This window comes from Ochlerotatus camptorhynchus, unplaced genomic scaffold (genome assembly GCF_037179485.1).
Source record: "Ochlerotatus camptorhynchus isolate MF236.1 unplaced genomic scaffold, CSIRO-AGI_Acam_v1.1 ptg000406l, whole genome shotgun sequence".
In the NCBI taxonomy this organism is placed as follows: domain Eukaryota; kingdom Metazoa; phylum Arthropoda; class Insecta; order Diptera; family Culicidae; genus Ochlerotatus; species Ochlerotatus camptorhynchus.
This window is the reverse complement of record NW_027040892.1, coordinates 901,344-923,273: the sequence shown is the minus strand read 5'-3', so window position 1 is coordinate 923,273 and position 21,930 is coordinate 901,344. Positions and strand designations below refer to the sequence as shown.

The 21,930-nt window shown below is 37.7% G+C and overlaps 1 protein-coding gene across 7 annotated transcripts in view; it reads left to right on the top strand.

Moving 5' to 3' along the window:
• Naus (Nausicaa) overlaps positions 1-21,930 on the top strand; it is a 364,485-nt gene that overhangs the window by 17,644 nt on the left and 324,911 nt on the right. For 2 of the 7 annotated variants that reach the window (XM_065233643.1, XM_065233642.1), the window contains exons 5-7: positions 1,712-1,866; positions 3,052-5,525; positions 5,851-7,034. In XM_065233643.1, coding sequence (XP_065089715.1) covers positions 1,712-1,866; positions 3,052-3,762 — 866 coding nt within the window. In that variant the 3' untranslated portion in view covers positions 3,763-5,525; positions 5,851-7,034. Of the gene's footprint in view, positions 1-1,711; positions 1,867-3,051; positions 5,526-5,850; positions 12,754-21,930 lie in introns of those variants that run through there. The other 5 variants (XM_065233644.1, XM_065233640.1, XM_065233641.1 and 2 more) reach the window with 4 other exon arrangements.

Below are 21,930 nucleotides of genomic sequence, written 5' to 3'. Positions count from 1 at the left end.
CGTAGATGTCCTGACTTCGTAGATGGTGAGGATTTCAAGCTATAGATTATAAATACAGAAAGTTCACATGTACATTAGCGCCGCGTAGTGAGGGAATTCCTAATTTATTTGTGCACCATCACCATTTGGAATGCCTTGATCATCTTACTTATTATGCCGGTAACAGAAGCTTCTTAGAAGTCCTGAAACTAGTTTTATGAGTTGACTACTTTTACGCATGTTCCGGATTTTCTGGTGGATCCCCCACGGTCTCCATATCACGAATTCATACTGATGACAGATCTACACATGTTTTCGAAAAAAGCCTGATATATTTCATAAGCGAAATATTGTTATTTACGCATTCAGTTTCAACCAACTTAAGGTAACCGTCTTACCCCGACACATGTCAAACTGTAACAGCTTCGGTAATACCTCATAACTTAATGAGAACTGTATATTTTTCACTATATGTACATCGAACAGACATGTGTATCCCTTATAGTAACGTTACTTTTACATGATACATTATGTGATAGCTCTAAAGCAATAAATTCCGTAAACACAAATTAACAAATGCAGGCCGCCGTCATGCGCAATGTTTGTTTTTGTTGTTTTGTTTGTTTCACTTGTTATCAAGCTAGAATGTGATTTACTACACAAACCATACTATAGCAAAAAACCCTGCATCATTAGTTTTCAAGAGTTATTTGTTTCAATAATCTTAAAGGTGGCCGTTAGACTGATGCAAAATTTGAAATTTTCACTCCACAGTGTTCAAACGGTTTCAAATCGGGTCCTGATTGACCTTCGAAAGTTTAAACTTATTTGATAAGAAACTGACTTTGCACAAACCATTTGAAGTTTATATGGAAATTACTATGGGATAACAATACTTTTTGTTCATAGTCTTTTAGCCTTTTACTTATTGTACTGTTAACAAATTCTATTACCATTCATATGGGAATTTTTATCTGCTAAAACTTTGCAGAAAATTGTTTTTCAGCCAAACGTCAAATTAAATGGTTATTAATTGTTTAAGAGATTGATAATCTTATGGCAAGATTAAGCAACTGAATTGTGGGCAACACTGTATTCTGCAGTGTGACATAGTAGCCATGATTTTTGTCCTCTATTCTACGCGCCATAAACACCAATGTTGCCTGCTGAGCAGTTGGTTGAGCATAATCATAAGACATCAGTGACTTGAATCATTAATATTTTTTGTTCCTTACATTTGATCGAAAAGTAGTGTTCAACAAAGTTGTAGCTGAGAAAATTTTCAACAAGCTCAGCTATCTAAAGTAGAGTGAACTGGTGAATTTTGAGATAGATATGAACCGGAATTATGGTTTCTCCATAGTAATTCCCATATAAACTTCAAATGGTTTGTGCCAAGTTAGTTTCTCACTAAAAGAGTTCAAATTTTGGAAGGCTAATCAGGGCCCAATTTGGAACCGTTTGAGCACTGTGGAGCGAAAATTTCAAATTTTGCATCAGTCTAGTGGCCGTCTTACCCCGTCGTCCCCTACTGATTCATATGCTAGAACTTTTTTTTTTAGTTGCATGCCTTCATTTTTTTGCCGCCGCTTTCTATCCCTGCCGTAGGTATTTTTTGTAAATGTGTCTGTGTGTCTAAACCAGTAAAACGTGTGTTGTAACTGCAACCTTCCTTTAATTGTCGATATCAACATCGTGAATTCTAAACCGTTTTGTATTCCATATTCCACAGCCACCGGAATTGCCCGTTCCGTGTCTCCTGGTCAGTTGATCCGGCAAACGGCCATATCGCAACTGTCGATCACGTCACCACCCATTGCCCTGGGTTCGAACACCGCCCCCGTGGCTCCTTTACCTGAAACCTACGCAAACACTCCGCCCGGCAAGGTAAGTTAATTGGTGTTCGTTTGCATCCTGTTCTTACGATTTTCTTTTAAAATTTCCGCTGGTATGATAGTTGGAACCTATTGGAATTTTGCGCTTTTATAGTTTGGTCTGACTTATTCCCCGTTTTGATTTTGGATCAAAATTAATACCCTTATTCCGAAATAACCTACTAACTTCAGTTTTCCACCACCACCACCACCACAACCACCAAAATTCGCTGCTGTGTTGCACCCACAACTCCAATTGGCACGATTCCGAGACGATTATTTTATGTGTTTGTAATTTGTTTGTTTCATTTACCATTCATACCTAAGTGTATATCCCCCGAATATATTGTGGGTTACGGAATGAGTGCTGACTGAATGAAGGCGTTTACCATTTGTTTTATCACAAAGTGAAGGATCCATCTTGAACTGGTTCATTTTGATAGTAGAAGCGTTTTGGTTCTGTTATCAGTATTTTATATCCTGTGTTTATCTACTTTTTTTTAATTTAATTTTGGCCGGTATGCATACATTGGTTTTGAAAAGTTCTTAAAACATGTTCTGAAATTAAAGTCTTCTGTTAGGTGTGGCTCTCAAAGTTGCAAGTTGAGTTTGTTTGCCACAACTAACGCTGAGGCTTGGTTTTTTACAACACTTGCGTATTGAATCTAATGTCTTTTGTCTTTCCATTTTTTCGCATCATTAGTCTCTGAGTTTACATCATGCAAGAATGGTACTAGTATATATTATTCATCTAAACCAAGTGAATGCTTTTCTATCCGTTGTAACATCAAACCGCCGGCTATAGTGATAGCTAATTTTGTTTTCTCTGTTTTCGTTCCCAATTACCTTTCTCGAATCGATCGAATCGAAAAATTGCCGCAAAATAATCAAACCTGCAATTAAACCAAAAACTAACAATTGACCACCAAAAAAAAAAACACGCAAATAATTCGCTTCTCTAGAAAAAGGTTTCTTAATATGAGGATTGTAGCGTAAATTAAGCCTTCCTTCTAAAGCAAACAGCCAATCTTTTAAAAACCAAACAACCAAAGCAAAGAAAGAAATCATTCCATTTATTTCATTAAAAACTTCGACACCGCAAATCTCTTGTCTCTTCCACCATCTGTGAATAAAACCAAAAAAACAATGTGGATGTATGCACCAACACCTATCAACCAACCAACCAACCAACCAATAGATGGCCACCGTAAGAAAGGCATCTGCGTCCCCCGTGGGAAGTCCAGCCGGCATCGGGATCGGATCCGTAGTGGCAGGTGCGACTGCGACCATCAAGAAGACAATAATACCCCCGGTGGGTGGCCGTGGAGTGCCGCCTCCGATCCCGCCCAACAAACCGCAGATACCGCCGAAACTGTCCGCAACGTCGGCCGCGGCTGCCGTTGCTGCCGCTGCCATATCATCCCGTATACCATTTCTGAGTAATAGCAATCACAACAGCAGCAGCACCACCATCAACAATAGTAGTATCAATTTAGCCAATAGTAGTAGCGTCGGTTCATCGTTACCATCGCCATCTTCCGTGTCCTCGCCACTGCTGTCGTCATCACTATCATCGTCATCTTCCACCAACATCACCACTACCACCACCAACACCACCACAATCTCCTCTTCATCCTCTACTAGCGCTAGCAGTACTTCCGTCGCGCCCCCAGGGGTCAATGTCAGTGGATCGGTACCGCCCACAAATAATCTTATCGCATCTTCAACAGTTGCCAACAATGCCGCTGGAGCAACAGCAGCAGCAGCCGCATCACAGGCCTCAGCCGCCACCGCCGCCTCCACAGGCCCAGCAGCATCACAAAATTCTGCGGCGCCAGCCGCATCTGCATCCGTTTCAACCGCAGCAGAAATACTGACAAACATCGGTTGCGAAGGTGGGATAGTGTAAAAGTGCAAGTTGTTATCTTCGCACCATCACGCCCACTACCATTACTAGTAACACTTGTACTACCACTACCATCAACATCACTACCCATACCATGATGTAGTAGTACCCATACATTACCATATTATAGTGAATGGAGAAACGCAATCACGTGTCACACTAGTCACGCAATCCAGAACATACGTACATACATTCATACCTACACATTAATTTCACCCCATACGTTAAACGTTACTACAACTAGTGCGATGCTGATTTGGTACGGAATACCTCTATAACTACTCAATACACGGGTGCATGATTGTGTAACTATGAACAATGCATTCGTCCACGAATACATTACACTTCCACTGATCGATCACATAGCTACATTACGCACTTTGGTTGCAACAAGATCACCTACATCTGTGCACTGAATTTTACCACAGCTGCCAACGTGTTCTGGTTGATCCCTGAATTTGTTGACCATTTGGTTAATGCTCCTTCGTTTTACTGAAGCATTTTTAGTAGAGTACACGTATTGCTATATATTGCTTGGGAAATAGATAGACGCTTTTTGACGCATATTGATAAATATTGTTGTTTTTTTTTTATTGTATCAAATCTTTCTTTGGATTACGATTGGTATCAAGTTCGAATTTTTCACAATTTTCAAACGATTTACAGGGTGTCCCAGAAGGTATAAGTACAGTTTATTATTCGAGCAAAACAACGTTATGTCGATGAACTCAAATTTTTACTTTTGCGTGAAGTTGACGATTGGCATAGTTGAAGATGCTAAGCCTCAAATAACAGACTTAAAGTGGTCGATAGATGGAGGAGATGAAAGTATAGAGTTGATAGTTCCGTTAACGTACGGCAGTCTGTAAATTGTATATAGAGAGTAGAAAGCGAGCAAGGACAACTTTGAGGAAGGTACGAATCGGGTTGATCATCTCTCTTTCCCAAACTCCCCAGTTGGAGAGGGATGGTGAGGGGTGTCACCCCGCCAACACTGGCAAGTCGACGATGACAGAAGTGGTAGAGGCAACAATAGCTGTAATTTCCAAACCTACGACTAGATGCCTCCCTTCAGATAACGACTTGAGTGCCGTAAAAATCGATAGAACTGTTTCCAACACATCGTAGGTACATGAGCAAATCGGCGATCATCTGTTTTTGCCAGTGGTGGCGGGGAGGGACACCCCTCACCACCCCTCTCCAACTGGGGAACTTGGTGAAGAGATATGATCAACCTGATTCGTACCTTCCTCAAAGTTGTCCTTGCTCGCTTTCTACTCTCTATATACAATTTTCACAATGCCGTACTCTAACGGAACTATCAACTCTATACTTTCATCTCCTGCATCTATCGTATAAAATGACCACTGTTATTTGAAGCTTAGCATCTTCAACTATCAAATGTTGATTTCATATATATGTTCTCTATAGTATTCTCTTTCAACTCGATGAAAATAATCCGTAGTTCCTTTTGATGTGACGCTGCCCATGAGCTTCAGCACAGATTCTTCGATTGAATTCGCTGCCTTTATAATGTGCTTCCGTAGATATCCCTTGGAAAGGACCCAAAAAGTTTCGATTGACCGGACCTTCGAACAATTCGAAGGATTCATCTCTTTTGGCACGTATTTGCTTTGTACCAAGCTACCGTGTCTTTCGAGTAGTCCATTGACACCACCCCGGGAGCTTTTTGACAGCTCCAGTATAATGTCAATGTACTCTAAAAATTCTGGTACTCTGGTTCTGTCGAATCGAATAATGGTGGAGTAAATTTACAATTGGTCTTATTTTTGATCAACTCTTTTTTAAACGGTTTTTGAGTTTTGTTTTTGTAAGAACATTGATATTTTTCTCATAGTTTTCCAATCGACACAACATGACTGGATCGGAAAATGTCTGTCTGTGTATGTGAGAGCGCGTAACACATTTTTCTTAACCGAATTTCTCGGCAACCACTGAACCGAATTGAACGCAACAGCCATCAAATGAAAGGTACCATGATTCTATAGAATGCCCTATAATAAACACGATATCATAGATGGTACAACCATACCATATAAAGTTGGGATGATAACCCGAATTGGTGGTTAGGCGCTTCTTACGGTTATTGTTAATGCGGGTGTTAATTAATAGATTTTCAATCGAACAACTGGTCCCGGAGATATGGACGGAACAAGACCCGAAAATTTGGGATTCGGGAACTAAGTGGTGTTTGTCAGCAACCACAGAACCGAATAACCGAAACAACCAGCTAAAAAAAGGTATTTTAGTCACATTGAATGCTGTTGATCAAATTTAGAATCGGTCAACTGTTTCCGATAAACATGGATTTTTGGGGCTAAGTCGTATTTATCGGTAATAACTAATGCGAATTACAAGCAACAACCACCAAATAAAAAGTATCATGATTCCATAGCCTCGTCCGTAGAGCATTAGAGAACAGATTCGGAATCGGTCAACTGGTGCTGGAAATGTGGCAGGAACTTGTTTCGGAGAATGTGAGCCATGATACTAAATTTGACCGGTAAGGAATAAAACCTATCATGTGACAAAACAAATTACTTCAAAATATGATAATCAATTCAATTGTGGCCATTTCGAGCGCCGCGGATCACATTGGTCAGTTCCGGGCATGTCCCAGATGCTCCCGAGGAATAAACCAGACCAGAGCAAATAATGAATTTTGATTTCATCAAATCGATTAAATTCCATGATATAAGGAAAATAATGCAACCAGTGATGCAAAATATCATGATTCTCACGTGACACTCGTCTACGCATCAACCGAATATCGCTGACAGAACGTTTTGTCACGCAGTGAGAGGTAGAGCTATGGCAAACAACAATCACCACTAATGTTCGCTACTCACAAGCAAAATGTTACACTCGCTGCTGATGATGAAAAGCACAACGAAAACAGTGAAGACTTCTGCAGTACGATCATGAGAAAAAGCGAAACGACAGAAGAAAATGAAAACAATGCCTACGCATTCCAAATTTGTCTCGACAGGCGCGACTGTGTGAGTTACAAACAAAGCAGGCAACATTAAACGGAAGCTGTTGGGCTCACTCACCAACACACTCACATGAGCAAGCAAAGCAGCAACTGCTTCAAAACAAGCACAGATGAGTGTCGTGATTGTAGGGAATGACAAGATCGGCGATGGATCACAACCGAAGACGACATTCACCAGTTGCTTTTTACTTATTTCGTCAACTTGATGGGTGGTCATCGAGAGAGCTTCGACGAGCACATCGATAGGAATGTACAAAGCGTTACTACCATCAGCTGTTTGACGATCGTGATTGTGATCGGTCGCATCTCTGAATGCAACATCAGTAATACGTCTCACTCAAAAAAAATTTCTTGGCCTGTTTTCGACGTCCACATGAAGTGGAACAAAAACATGTTTTCTGATGTGAAACAAGTTGTGCCACAAACGATGGCTGGAACCCACTGTTTACGTACGGTGGAGACATCTACAATTTGTCAGTGACTACGTGAAACTGACACCAAATCGGACCAAAATAGTACTGGGCAAACATGTTGACGGATCATGGGTCGCAGACGCCGATTCAAACACTCCCGAACGTAAAACCACAGACAGACAGACGTAACTCTTTGAAAAAGTGTTTCTTGAAACCATGGTATCTCAAAACATAGGACCTCAGTAACGACATCTCTCTGACTTCTCGCGGAAAACAAGCTTGCTCGCTTACTCGCAAACAATATTGCGTAAAAGTTCTATAGAATGTTTAGAAACGTCGAAGTGATCCGATGCCAGCGCTGCGGCGAGTAGTTTTTTTTTCCTTTGGTTTGTTTTTTCCGTCCATCTTGTTTTCCGTGCTGAGCACCAATGCTACCGACGTGCCAGGAAGGCAGCTCCCACACCTGGACCCTACCTATCGACCCCATCAACTCATGAACCGGGGACCAACGGCTTTACTTCCCATCCGAAGGAAGGCGTGATCAGAGATGTTATGCCTCAGAACATCCCGGCGGCGCCGACTGGGATTGAACCCAGGCCTGCTGGGGTGAGAGGTAATCACACTTACCACTACACCACCGGCACCGTTGCGGCGAGTAGTTCGCGGAACTGATAATATTCAAATCAACCGTTAAATGCGTGAACGAAGATACACAATGAAGTGTTACGTCTGTTTGTCAATGGTAAAACCTTGGCCTTCTTACCAAATTTTTCGGTTAAAATTGACTTATCGTCAACTTTCTGAGCCCGTCACCCTGTTTGGAGTAGATCCTTCAAACCGCCAAAGAATCACAACGTACACACTTATCCAGTCAGTAATTTTTACCGAGTTTTTGAATTGCGGAACTGTTCGGTAAAATTTAAAAAATCTGTGAAAAATTCAAAGTTGAGAAAATGTGTTATGACCATTTACAGACTTCCTTCTGTTAACCCCGTTTAACGACGAAAAATAAAATTTGTCGATTATATCGAATCTTTACGAATAACGGTCATTTGAATTTTAACCGAGTTTTTCAGTAATTCAAAATTCAAAAATCCAGTAAAAAAATACTGACTCATGTAAAAAAATCTAAGTGTGTAGAGACGAAACAGTTTTTTGGCCAAATTTCGAACAGAGGCACTTTTCTCATTGACAAAAGTTTAGTGATCCTCTGGTCCACTTTTCGGTCCACCGGTCCCGGTTTACGGCCAGATTTCGATGTGTCCTCGAAGGCAACTTCTTCACCGAACTTCCGGATGACGGTTTGGATTGCTTACTTCCTCCATTTTCGTCAACTTCCTTACTGATAGCTTGGAAATAGTGCACCATTTGTGCACGATCTGTTTGCGCTTTTCCTTAAAAAAATGCACTTTGCGCACACAAACTTGTTGAGTAGTAAGTAAACAACACCACTCAGCGATAAACAACTGATAAACTTCATCTGGGTAGAATTGGTGGCGAGTTGAAAGTGTGTCTATACTTTCTGGGACACCCTATAATAACTTTTCCTTGACATCTATTTCACCGAATAAAAAAGCTTTTCGAAAATGATATCAGTTAAAAAATTCAATAACTAGCTTGGAATGGATAGGTATTATAACTAGAAGATCCTAGCCAGGTTTCGAAATAGAAGAACTGGTCATATTTCAAAGGAGGAGAAATCTGCTTTGAACTATCATTTCCTAATCCCAGAATCTTTTTTAATTTATTTTTATCAATTCTGAATATGCAATTGCGGCATTGTTAAGTTCCAAAATCTAAAACAAAAAATCCATGTCCTAGAGTTTCTTAAAAATTTGTTTGAGTTGAAGATCTTTATTATTTTTATAAGTTCGATTTTTGTTAGATTACGCAACGTTAATGTCGTTCTGAATCTTCAATATTTGCTAAATCCATGTGAGCAGTTCCACGCCAAATGGCGTATCGAAAAAAAAAAACTCGACCTTTTCCTATTTGTATGAACCTTTGGAAGATTGTGTGTTATGGGCAATCATTCTCATTTTTACAAAAATTCGATCATTTTTATAAAAATTACAAGGCTCAAAATTATAATTATTTTGGCAAAAATGTGAATGATTGCCCATAACACAAAATTATGCAAAGTTTCGTGCAAATCGGAGAGGGCCGAGTCTTTAATTTATATTGTGTTAACCTATTTGGCCTGGAACTGGTCATGTCTGATTAGTACGGCCGTGAACAGGTCCTGAGAGAAAAAAAGCGATCTGCTCTTGAATGTTCTGTAGAATTCCCGAAAAAATGCGTTTGAATTTCCTTACTAGACCTGTAGATTTAGCACAACCGAGCTTCTATTGTAAGTCTTGTGGATTTCCCATGGCTGTTCTGTGTAGTTTTGTTGAAGCACAGTTGAGTTACCACAGAAGCCTTGCAATCCTGAATGAACTATATCCACCTCTTCAAGGTGGTTTGTTTAGAAGGACGTTAATAGATGGAAGCACAGAAGCCTTGCTAGATTTGGCTAGAAGCCTTGTGAACTTCCTTTATAAATCCTGTGCGCTTCTGTTCATTTTCTGTAATCTTCTCTAAGATGTCCTATCAATTTCCAGAATAAACGCTTGCAACTTTCTGTAAAAGTCCTGTAAATGTTTCTAAAAATTCTACGAACTTCCCTCAGAAGTGCTGTGTCCTTCCCGTGGTAGTTTTGTAAAGTTCTCTTATAAGTCTTGTAGACTTCTCGTTGGTAGTTCTGTTGACATCAACGTTCTATTAAAATGTTGTTGTCTTACTACCTTGTCAAACTGAATTTGTTATTATAGATTAAGTCGTATATGATGTAAAATTGATTCGCTTATAGAGTAATTTTGAATTTCCACGCAAATGGCCATTTTTTGCATTATATACGATTTGTTTGCCTGGCCTCTCAATTAGCTATAAAGCAAGACCATGCTGGAGGCGGCTGGGTTTGATCCCCGATTCTCGGCTTCACTTGCCACACAATAATACTGATGCAAAATGGCACAGGCTTAGAAAGCTCTAAATTAACATTTGTGGGGGACGTAGTAAAGCCACAAAAGAGAGACGATTTGTTTGCCGATGTCATAAAAACAATTTTGACATACATGCATTTTGGCTTACCTGTGCCTTTTGCCAGTAGTCCCTTCCAAACGGAGGCAAAGAAAATAAACTGACTGGATCGATTAAGCACTGTTTTGTTCCTCTTGTAGTGTGTTGCCTTAGAAGCTTTAGTAGTAGGTACTGACCCATATGTTTCAACCAATAAATAGCTCACGACTCCCGACACTACTCACACCACTACTTCTACCAACCAGACACCAACGCTGTTGAAACGGATGTAGATTTTTTTCTGTTGCAATTGTAATTGTAATTTTTTGACCACCCCCCCCCCCCCCCCCCCAAAACGCCGGCTTGTTGATGTGCGTGTTCTGAACTGATGCACCGTTTGTCTAATAATTATTGGAAGTAGAAAACTGGTGCGAAACCACGAAATTACATCCAATTTCATTCCATCGCCGTAGCACCATCGCTTCTTCGTTCACAGTTGAGAGCTACTGCCAGCTTGAGACTCATCAACAACAACCAAATTAAACAGTATGGTATGGCAAACTTGTAGCATTCCTAACACTCATGTCATAACGTCATTTCATCGCATCATTTTGCAACCGGTTATGCAATCAAAACAACTACGACAAAAATGCCGCAACAAAACAAAAGCAATCTATGTAAGTTAGCTAATGTGTCTGCACATTTACCGCTATCGCGCTTTTTCTTGACGTGACAATTGCATACCAGTATTAGTCAATAGTCGATTAAGAGGGAAAAACATCAGCAATGTAAGCAGGAGGAAAACAGTCCCTTGTGGATTGTGGAAGTGATGAACAACAGCTAAACCATTGTAGCATGACTAAAAAAATAAACGCAAACAAACAAAACTGCATAGGTTAACTGACAGAAATAAACATAATAATCAAAACGAGAAACACTTGATGAAACATTTAGAACCAATTTGAAACCAGATGAAATAAATGTTACAGTTACTATAACACACAACAGTTGATGACATGAAACATATAAGAATAGTAAACTAATGCAGGATCTATAAAAACAAACATAGATAGTACGAAAGGCCAAACACTTTCCCTTCAATTTAGTTTTCTTAAAAAAAAAGGATAACACATTCACACACTACCGATGAAAGCAATAGCAATATCCACAACATCGTCTCCTCTGTAGAAAATGTTGACAGTTGTTATTGTTATTACAAAGGTAAATATTGAAAGGAATCTCGTAAGAACCCCCCAGTGCAACACATCTGGAGGGGGCCTGGTGCCCCTTCCCTTGCCCATCCTCCTTCTTCTCCCCAGACATCACATCCACAGTAGCGTTTGTGTAAACAATATTGTAGCGTTATACAGTTAGGAATTGAAACATAAATAGGAATGATCATTCACTCACGACAGACGACACACGACAAAGGTTGATATTAACCATTCTATAGTAGGGAGTAGACCAGCTGTGATTATTTTGAAAATTACTAATTGAGATTCGATGAGGGTAAGAGAGTTGGAATCGTCGCAACGGAGCGGGAAAGGACGAATTTTGTGGAACGTCGTCGTGCAAGAGTGCTAGGTTAGCTTAGTGTGAGGGATTTGATTTGTTCGAACCGAACAGGTATTTCAAGCAGCTTTATTTCGATGTAGTTATGGTGTAATTCAAAGTTTACTTTTTAAGTTAGTCATTTTTCGCTACGTAAAAACTTTCTTTTCTTGAACCGGAGTCTGAAAAGGAATGATCATCTTCCGAAAAAAAAAATAGAAGATAAAGTATACTGTGGAAAAGTATGAATCAAGAATGTTCCATTGCATTCTATGTGTTACTTATATACCTTCTATTGCTATTGATTTTTGTGATTACTTTTGTTTCAACCTGCAAGATTGAACCCAGCGGCAGCGAGTTTTAAAATATCTTTAAGTTCGAATAGTATTATGCGGTGCATTTCCTGTTAGTAAGCGAACCAGCTTACCAATTGCTAAGATATAATTTTTGCCATGTTTTGCTTCCTGTAAATGAGGTATTTTAATCTATACATCAAATAGGTTTTTTAGGGATGCGATTTAGTTTAGGAAAAAAAAATTAAACAAATTTCTACCAACAACAATAATGGGTTTACCGTCGGACGATTTATTTATAACAAAGCTAGAACCGAATTACAAACCATATATAGCATAATAATACGTATTTGAAAAAGCACTTAAGTGCAGCACTACTGATAATTTACTGTTTATAATGATATTGAAACCCAAAATCCATCATTCGAAACAACAGATACATACACGCATACATTGAATATGTAATAAAATTACCTATTGAGCTGTATTTAAAATAAACCCTAAACGATGGCATGAATGCAAAATTTAGAAATACAAAAAAAAAACCCGGAGAATGAAACTGATATAACAAAATATGTACCCTGAAAGTACCCTGTACTGGACAGATAAAACTAACCTATCCTAGAGACTTACAAAAAAAAATATATATATATTTAAATAATTTGGGGGTTCTGATTTATCCGAAACTTCCTTGGAAGGACCTGTCGTACTCTACTGCAAATATACAGGGTGTTGGATTCCTTAGTGCAAATATTTTAAGGGGTGATAGCGCACAGCACAGTTGACTGACAGCCCGCTGCATACAGACATCAACAGTAACACACTGTGGGGTTGAATTCGTGTTTTAGGCAACCATTAACTAGCGACCCAACATGAAGGTGGTGTCAAAGAGATAGTTGTAGAGCGCTTTGAGAGGCATCTAATGGCAAAGCATGACCATGCTGGAGGTGGCTGGGTTCGATTCCCGGTCCGGTCTAAGAATTTTTGGGGTTGGAAAATTTCTCGACTTCCCTGGGCATACAGTATGATTGTACTGCCACACAATTATACTAATGCAAAAATAATACCACGCATCGAAAGCTCTTATGACAGCTATCCATTTAAAATAATCCGTTAAAATTTCGTCAAGATACATAATCATTATAAATCATTAGATAACTGTTCAAAAGACAGCTTTAACGTGTGAAATGCAATGTCTCTTAAATTCTGTAAGTGTTGTTGCACGTTTAATGTGTCTGGGCATCGAATAGAAAATATTTATTCCTTTGAAATATAATGAATTCTGTGAAGCACAGGTCAATAAATGTGGTGTTCTTATTTCATTCGCGTTTCTAATATTACATCTATGAAAATCACTTCCCCTTTCAATTCGATCACACAAATATCGAGGCAGCAAACCGTTAACTACTTTAAAAATGAACACCATAGTCAAATATACAATTCTTTGCTGTACCGACAACCATTTTAAAGCGTCTCACGGAGAACAAATTATAGCAGACGCAATTATTTTTCCGGTCAAAATAACTATATTGTTCAATTGTTTTAGAGATAACTCGAAACTATAGTTGATTTGACTATATATAGAGAGCAACAACTATAGTTCATAGTTGGCTCCTCGGTTGGCTCAACTATATTTTTCAGTAGATGAACAAACGTTAAACTTCAAAATACAACTATGCTTTAGTTGATTCAAGGAAACTATTGTTAGGGAAGCAAAATTTAACAATGTTTATTAAACGAACTACTCTTCATTATCGACATATTAAGGAAGTTTGTTTTGCTTCTTTATCGATCTCAAAAACACAACTGCAAAATCATAAAAAAGTGAACAAGAACATTCAACTTAGATTTGAACCGTGTTCATCTGCGTGAGAGCCAGCTATCTTATCGCCTGCTCTACGCATCACAAGTTAAAAGTATGTGGATTTATGATGATCACTTGAAACCAAATTATATAAATAAATTACATTTGACGATTGTTATAATTGATAAAAGTTATAGTTGAATTGAGTATAAGATGAACAATTGAATCTATTAAGTAGATATGATTGAGTTGACGGTCAAATTAATGTTGGAATAACTATAGGTTTCTTTCGAACAACAATATTTTTCCATGTGAAAGTAACTATTAGGATTGTTATCTCAACTCAACGAATTTGTTCTCCGTGCTAGCATCAAAGTTGACGAAGTGAATCTATTACATCTCAAAATCAAACGATTTGTATAGCTGTATTTTACTGGCAATAGTTAAACCGTTTTTCAATCGACATAGATTTCCATACTTCTTGGCAATTTTCTTGATGACATTGTCAATGTGAGAGTTGAACTGAAGTTTGTCAGCAATAATCACGCCAAGATATTTAATCTCCCGAACGCGATCATTTTACTTATAAATTTTACTAAAAATGTCTTGGTTTGTCCGCAAGATTCTATAGGTTATTCTGTAATTTGTACAACCCTTAAAATGCTTCAAAGTCTCAGAGCCTTGACAATTATGACTCCACTACCCATAGGAAGATTTTTTTTTAAATCCATGATCTTGAAAAATTTCCAAAATCTCACATTTTAATAATATTTTCTCCAAAATTTGCATCACGAAGATTGTTATTAATCACACATTTTGAAAAAAAAGTTATAGTTATAGTAAATTCCTTTCAGTAATATTCTTCAAGCACAGTCAAATTTCACTCGTTGGGCAATGTTTAGTTGGGGTCCCGTTAGTTGGGCTGTAGCCCACCTAAATCAAAGTCAAACGTCATTTTTGACAGTGCTATTTCTTTTTCGAGGGGCTCATGTGAGAACAATTTGGATTGTTGCTAAAGGATTGTGATGATAATAAACAATCGGTGTATCCCTCAACCAATTTTCAGCTTGACAGCTCAGCCCAACTAACGAAAGCCTTTCACTAAGTGGGCAACAGGTTTAGCCCAACGAGCGAAAGTTGACTATTGGTCTATTGGACGTGGCTAATAAATTTCATGAACCGTGTTTAGATTCACGTTGAGCGAGTTCCAATGTCAGTAGGTTTCACATATTTTGTGTTTAACTTTGTACATCAGCGCGAGTAGTCAAAGGTTAATATTTATGTTAGTATAGAAAAGGAGAGAAAAAACATTTTCTTTATCCGAAACCCAACAATTTCCTCTAATTCTCATTTGTATCAAGTTCATTTTTTTCTCTTTACAATTCTGTCTTATAACCTATTCATCAAGATAGCATTTGGCCTAGTGACCTTAATCTCTGTTACTCAATAAATTATAGGACTTTGAAATCATAAGATGTATCGAGCTTAGAAAAGTGACACAAATTGATTTTTCAAAGTATCTCGAAAGATACTGAATACATTAAGTGACTCATAGAGTTGAATTTATACTTTCAGCTTTAAAAAATATTATTTATTTTCCCACAAATAACTTTCGTCAATTTATAGTTGGCCATCTTTTTAAAAATGTGGTCAATTTCGTTTTATGTTGAATATTAACAACCGGGAAAACCGGGAATTTCAAAATGAAAACTTGCTGGCCACCCTGATAATCGGATGGGCATGGGGATCATTGATAACCTTCCACAGATAATCCAATGTTAGCGATATTGAACACAAAGATAGTTCGAGTCGACTTTCTCGAGCCAGAGGTTTTGCTATACGTATCGCTTCAACAGTGTTCAAAATAGTCAAGTTGAAATCGTCACATGAATCGTAAAAAATAGCCGCTCTATGGGAGCTCATATCATCCAGCGATGATTTAGACGCCTGATAGAGCAGGAAAGGGAATTGTTTTGATCCCTAAAAGTACTCCTCCATAAAGAAGAATTTAGAGGAGAACTCCATCAGTCCGCATCGTGCTCTCTTGCCGTGCGGATCTGTTTGCTTTTTGCTGAAGGAAGTGTTACTACTACCTAAAGCTACAACAAATTTAAACAGCACTTTTCAGTGCTCAACCTGTAAAAATTTTCTACCTTGTTCAACTCTTATTCCTCTTCGATCCTTGTTTGTGTTTCCGAACAGGTACAAATTCCTCTGCTGTTAACAACGGTCAGCGAGGAACAAATTCTACATTCGTACCCGTAGGTACAAATATCTCCCCTGCTTCAAATGTTTCATCTGTACCTACTCCCCTCGCTGCTAACAATGTTCAGCGAGTTAATGGAGCTACCTATGCTGCTATTGCAGCGGGTAGAAATCAAAATACTAACCAACGTTCTAACGGAAATTTTGACAATTTTGACTTAGGAAGCATTACTGCCCCCAAAATGGAATTTTTACAGAATTCATTAATTGACATGATTTCTGATATGCTTAAATCTAACTCCATGTTTGATGCTATTCAAACTGGAGTAAAATTTGCAAATAATATTGTCATGACTTTAAAATTCAATAATGGATTTTAAAGCATTAAATATCGTAAATTGGAATGCTTGATCTCTTAAAGATAATGAAAACGAGCTATTTAACTTTTTGAGAGTTCATAGCGTGCATATTGCCGTTATAACTGAAACGTTCCTTAAACCTGCCCATAAGGTTAAGAAGGACGCAAATTACTTGATTTATAGAAATGATCGTCTTGATGGACCCTGTGGTGGCGTTGCCATCATTATTCATAGACGAATCAAACATAAAATTCTTTCTTCATTTGAAACCAAAGTTTTTGAAACTTTGGGAGTTTCTGTTGAAACAAAATTTGGACAACTTACGTTTATAGCTGCCTATTTGCCATTCCAATGCGTAGGCCAGCAAAAGAATTTTCTCAAGGGTGACCTTCAGAAACTTACCCGTCATAGGTCTAAATTCTTCAATATTGCTGATTTTAATGCAAAACACCACTCATGGAATAATGCTCAAAGCAATTCCAATGGTAATATTCTGTTTGATGATTGTTCTGCAGGTTATTACACTATTCAATATCCAAACAGCCCAACATGCTTTTCTTCTGCAAGAAATCCCTCAACTATTGATTTGGTCTTAACTGATTCATGTCAACTTTGTAGCCAATTGGTTACCCATGCTGACTTCGGTTCTGATCACCTTCCAGTAACTTTTGAAATATCCCAAGAAATAATTTGTAATCCCAACAGCTCTACTTTCAATTACCATAGAGCTGATTGGGAGCAGTATCGAACATTTATGGAATATAACTTCGATCCAAACATTCCTTTGCAAACCAAAGATGAAATTAATTATGCTCTTGAATCTCTGATTACTTCTATAGTTGAAGCAAGAGCTGCCTCAGTACCAAAATGCGAGGTTAAATTCGATTCAATTATAATAGACGATGATCTTCAGCTCTTGATCCGTCTTAAAAATGTCCGTAGGAGACAATATCAAAGAACACGCGATCCTGCCATGAAAGTTATCTGGCGGGATTTGCAAAAACAAATTAAAAAGCGATTCTCTGCCCTGAGGAACAAAACTTTTGAAAATAATATTTCTAAATTAGACCCGAGTACCAAACCCTTTTGGAAACTCACAAAAATTTTGAAAAAACCTCAAAAGCCTATCCCAGCGCTTAAAGAAGGTGGTAAAATTTTGATCACAAACTTGGAAAAAGCTCAGAAACTTGCTAAGCAATTCGAGAGTTCCCATAATTTCAGTTTGGGTCTTACTAGTCCTATTGAGAATCAGGTTGCTCGGGATTTTCTGAATATTTTCTCTCGGGAAAATATTTTTGATGATTCCTGGGGGACTGATTTGGACGAAGTAAGGTCTATAACTAAAAATTTTCAAAATATGAAAGCTCCAGGTGATGATGGAATTTTCTATATCCTCATCAAAAAACTCCCAGAGAGTACCTTGTCTTTCTTGGTAAAATTATTTAACAGATGTTTCCATTTGGCATACTTTCCTGATAAATGTAAAAATGCAAAAGTTGTTCCAATTTTGAAGCTGGATAAAAATCCAGCTGAAGCTTCTAGCTACCGTCCAATAAGTTTGCTTTCTTCAATAAGTAAACTTTTTGAAAAGATAATTTTGAATAGAATGATGCTTCACATCAATACGAACTCAATTTTTGCAGATGAGCAGTTTGGATTTCGTCATGGGCATTCAACTACTCATCAACTCTTAAGAGTTAACAATTTAATTCGTTCAAACAAATCTGAAGGCCACTCAACTGGAGTTGCTCTTCTAGACATAGAAAAAGCATTCGACAGTGTTTGGCATGAAGGTTTGATTGCTAAATTGAAAAAGTTTAATTTTCCACTTTATATTATGAAATTAGTTCAAAATTATTTAACTGACAGAACTCTTCAAGTAAATTATCAAAATTCCAAATCTAATCGACTACATGTTAGGGCAGGACTTCCTCAGGGTAGCATTCTTGGGCCTATATTGTATAACATTTTCACTTCGGACCTCCCTGATTTGCCTCAGGGTTGCCACAAATCTTTGTTCGCTGATGACATAGGCATTTCCGCTAAAGGAAGAAGTCTTCGTGTTATTTGCAGCAGATTGCAGAAAAGTTTAGATATTTTCTCTTCTTATTTACAAAAATGGAAGATTTCTCCCAACGCTTCCAAAACTCAACTTATAATATTTCCACATAAGCCTAGAGCTTCGTTTTTGAAACCTAGTAGTAGTCACATAGTCACTATGAACGGAGTTCCAATTTCCTGGTCAAACCAAATGAAATATCTTGGATTAATACTTGACCAAAAATTAACTTTTAAAGATCACATTGAGGGCATTCAAGCTAAATGTAACAAATATATTAAATGTTTGTATCCTCTTATAAACAGGAAATCCAAACTTTGCCTGACGAATAAACTTCTAATATTTAAACAAGTTTTTAGACCGGCCATGCTTTACGCTGTGCCAATATGGTCTAGTTGCTGCACTACCAGGAAAAAAGCACTTCAAAGGATTCAGAACAAAATTCTGAAAATGATTTTGAAGCTGCCTCCCTGGTACAGTACAACCGAAGTACATAGAATTTCGAATGTTGAGACTTTAGCACAAATGTCCAACAAAATAATTAATAATTTCAGGCAAAAATCGTTGCAATCCTCAATTGCAACGATTAATTCCCTTTATACTTAGATAAGATTTAGTTTTAGTTTCTAGTTTTAAGATATCAATTGTTATACTGACATGCAGGTTAAAAAACCTGTTTAAAATACTGAATTGCCAAGACATGAACAATGTAAAAACACTTAGATATATATCATAACAATTAAGGCTGGTACGTTACTGCAGTAACTGGAGTACCTAGGTTAAAATGAAATGTAATTTATTTTGAATTTGCAACAAATAAAGAGTTAAAAAAAAAAATAGAGGAGAACTCCAAAATAATTCTGAGCAATTTGGAGACAATTCTCGACGCCAGAATTTACCTTGCCCGATGGTGTTGGCAGCTTAGGGGGATTACAAGTTTTGCCCATAAAAGCTAATAAGCCCTTTTCAATTGTTGGTCGAGAATCTGAGGTGAATTGCATGGGAACTCTACGGGGAATTTCAAACAAATTTTAAAAATGGAAGCTCCAGTGCATTCCTGGGAAGAATTTAAAATTCAAAGAGAATCTAAGGACGAATTTGAAGAACTTTTTGGAGCGTTCTACAGAGAATTTGTGGACTGTTATAAAGACATTTTAAGGGACTTCCAAATTTAATTCTGAAAGAACTCTTAATCGAATAAAAGCCTGTAAAGTTTTGAGCGAAGACTTCGAACGTGTCGCAGAACCAAATTCAAGATCCAGCAAAGAAGGAGCTGCTGTCTTAGAAATAACCCATTTCACCTTCAGCTCAATCGTATTCAGTTTTATGCTTAATTTAAATGTATATCGCTAAACCGGGAAAATTTCCAAAATTCCAAGAGAAACGCGAGAACTAAAGGGAAATTGCTAATAGAGATTTGCTGGTCATCATGAAGATGGAGGAGATCTGGATGAATTTATGCCCCTAGGGTTGAGTTCGGACGCAGTCAGAGAAGAACTTCTAAGGGTGAGAAAATTGCCATGCAAAGCACCTCTGCTCTATCAGTGAGTTAGTCGAAAAGTTGCATGAACTTGTTGAAAATTTTAAGCGATTAAACAAGCCTTTTTGTAGATTTATTTCGAGATGGTTGTCGTTTCATTCACACGTCACTTTCAATCATAGTAACATCCCAGCTACTGCTTGAACTACATACCTAAAATGTATGCATTTAAAAAATGCGGTTCTTCCCGTTTTTGGCAACACGTGATTTCTGTCTTTTTTGCATTCTATAAAATGTATCGACCACTTTATTCAATTTGAAATTGTACTGGGTTAGAGGTGCATATGTTATTTCATGAAAATATGTCCAGAAAGCACTAATATACCTGAGGAAAGCAATAGCTGACGGAGTTGTGTTGCCAAAACCGGGTAGGTCCCTGTACCAGGATTTTTTTTTAATTGCTGGGAAATCAGGGAATATGAGGGAATTTTGGTTTCTTCATTGAGTCGACACCCTGGACTCGATTTTTCCATCGACATAGGATAGTAATTTGTTCCTGGATATTTTCTAGGGACCATCGACATAGAGAAATATCTAGATAAACATATATAGAGATCTATCTAGATAAACATATATAGATATAGAGAACTGGATGTATGGGAATCTGAATATGTGAAAAATGATAAAAATTTAAATTTTCGGGGGCGACCCCGGCGTAGTGGTTAACATCCATTCCTCTCACGCCAAAGTCACGAGTTCAAATCTCACCCCCGGAAAAGTCATGAATGACCCAAGAGTGTTAAAGTGACTATGATAAAAAAACAAAAAAAAAATTAAATTTAAGATGGTGCCAATTTTTTGACTAATTTATTTACTTTATAAAAATTCCACGAGTAAGGAATAGATTTTTTGTTTTTACTGGTGTGATTTATGCGTTGGAAGTTTTGGTTGCAAAATGGTACTTCTCTCAAATTTTTTGTAATCCTTCTTTCGAATAGTTGACTTTAGTAGTAGTGTTAACATTTCAAACACTACAAATAGAACACGTTATCCATTGTATAGACAAATACTAGCTAATTAAATACAATCATCGTTCCTCTGCGATTCTCATCGTGCGGGAGGGATTCTTTATCATAAAAGGTATTGATTACTTCGTCAAGCTGGTTGTTGAAAGTGCAAATCGTCATTTTTGAACATGTTTGTCGTGCAAAATAAAAAAGTTACTCAGGCTAGGACACAGTCTAAAAAATATTCAGGCAATAAACCTATACTGCCGTTCTACGCATATCAGTCCCATGTTTCAACAGTTGCTTCTGAGAAAATCGCGAATAATGTTTCGAATCATTTCTGCTCATTGGAAGAAATATACGTTAAAACAAGTTAGCGCATTGTTCACATTTCAACAGAATCAATATGTTTTAGTGAAAACTACAGAAATTACAATGAAATCAGTTAAGCCTATTTTTATACGAAAAATATTTAATGGGACTGTTATGCCTAGAAATTTGCACTGAAGTAGGAAATTCTACGCATGTTAGTCCCACTAGGAACTGTTACTGTCAGTGTTGCTTTGATGGTCACGTTGCGTTTGACGTCTTTACTCTTGTGATTACATGAGCGTGCTTGCGTTCTCCGCAGTTTTGGAAGATCGTGGATAGTTTGTATAGCTTTCAATCATTAAATTATACCAACAATACATGTGTTGACACATCTATAAAATCATTTGAAGTATGGACATCTCAAGAAACTAATGATGAATGCACTATTTAGAACATAAACTTCATAGCATCTTGTTCTACTCCTTAGCAAGATGAACGTAGGCCTAAAGGAGATTGTGCTTAATAATTTTGAGTCCGACCATAGATTTATGGCTGACATGCTGTGGACAAAAGATCAATACGTCACACGATCGTTGAACGTGGGCTTCGATG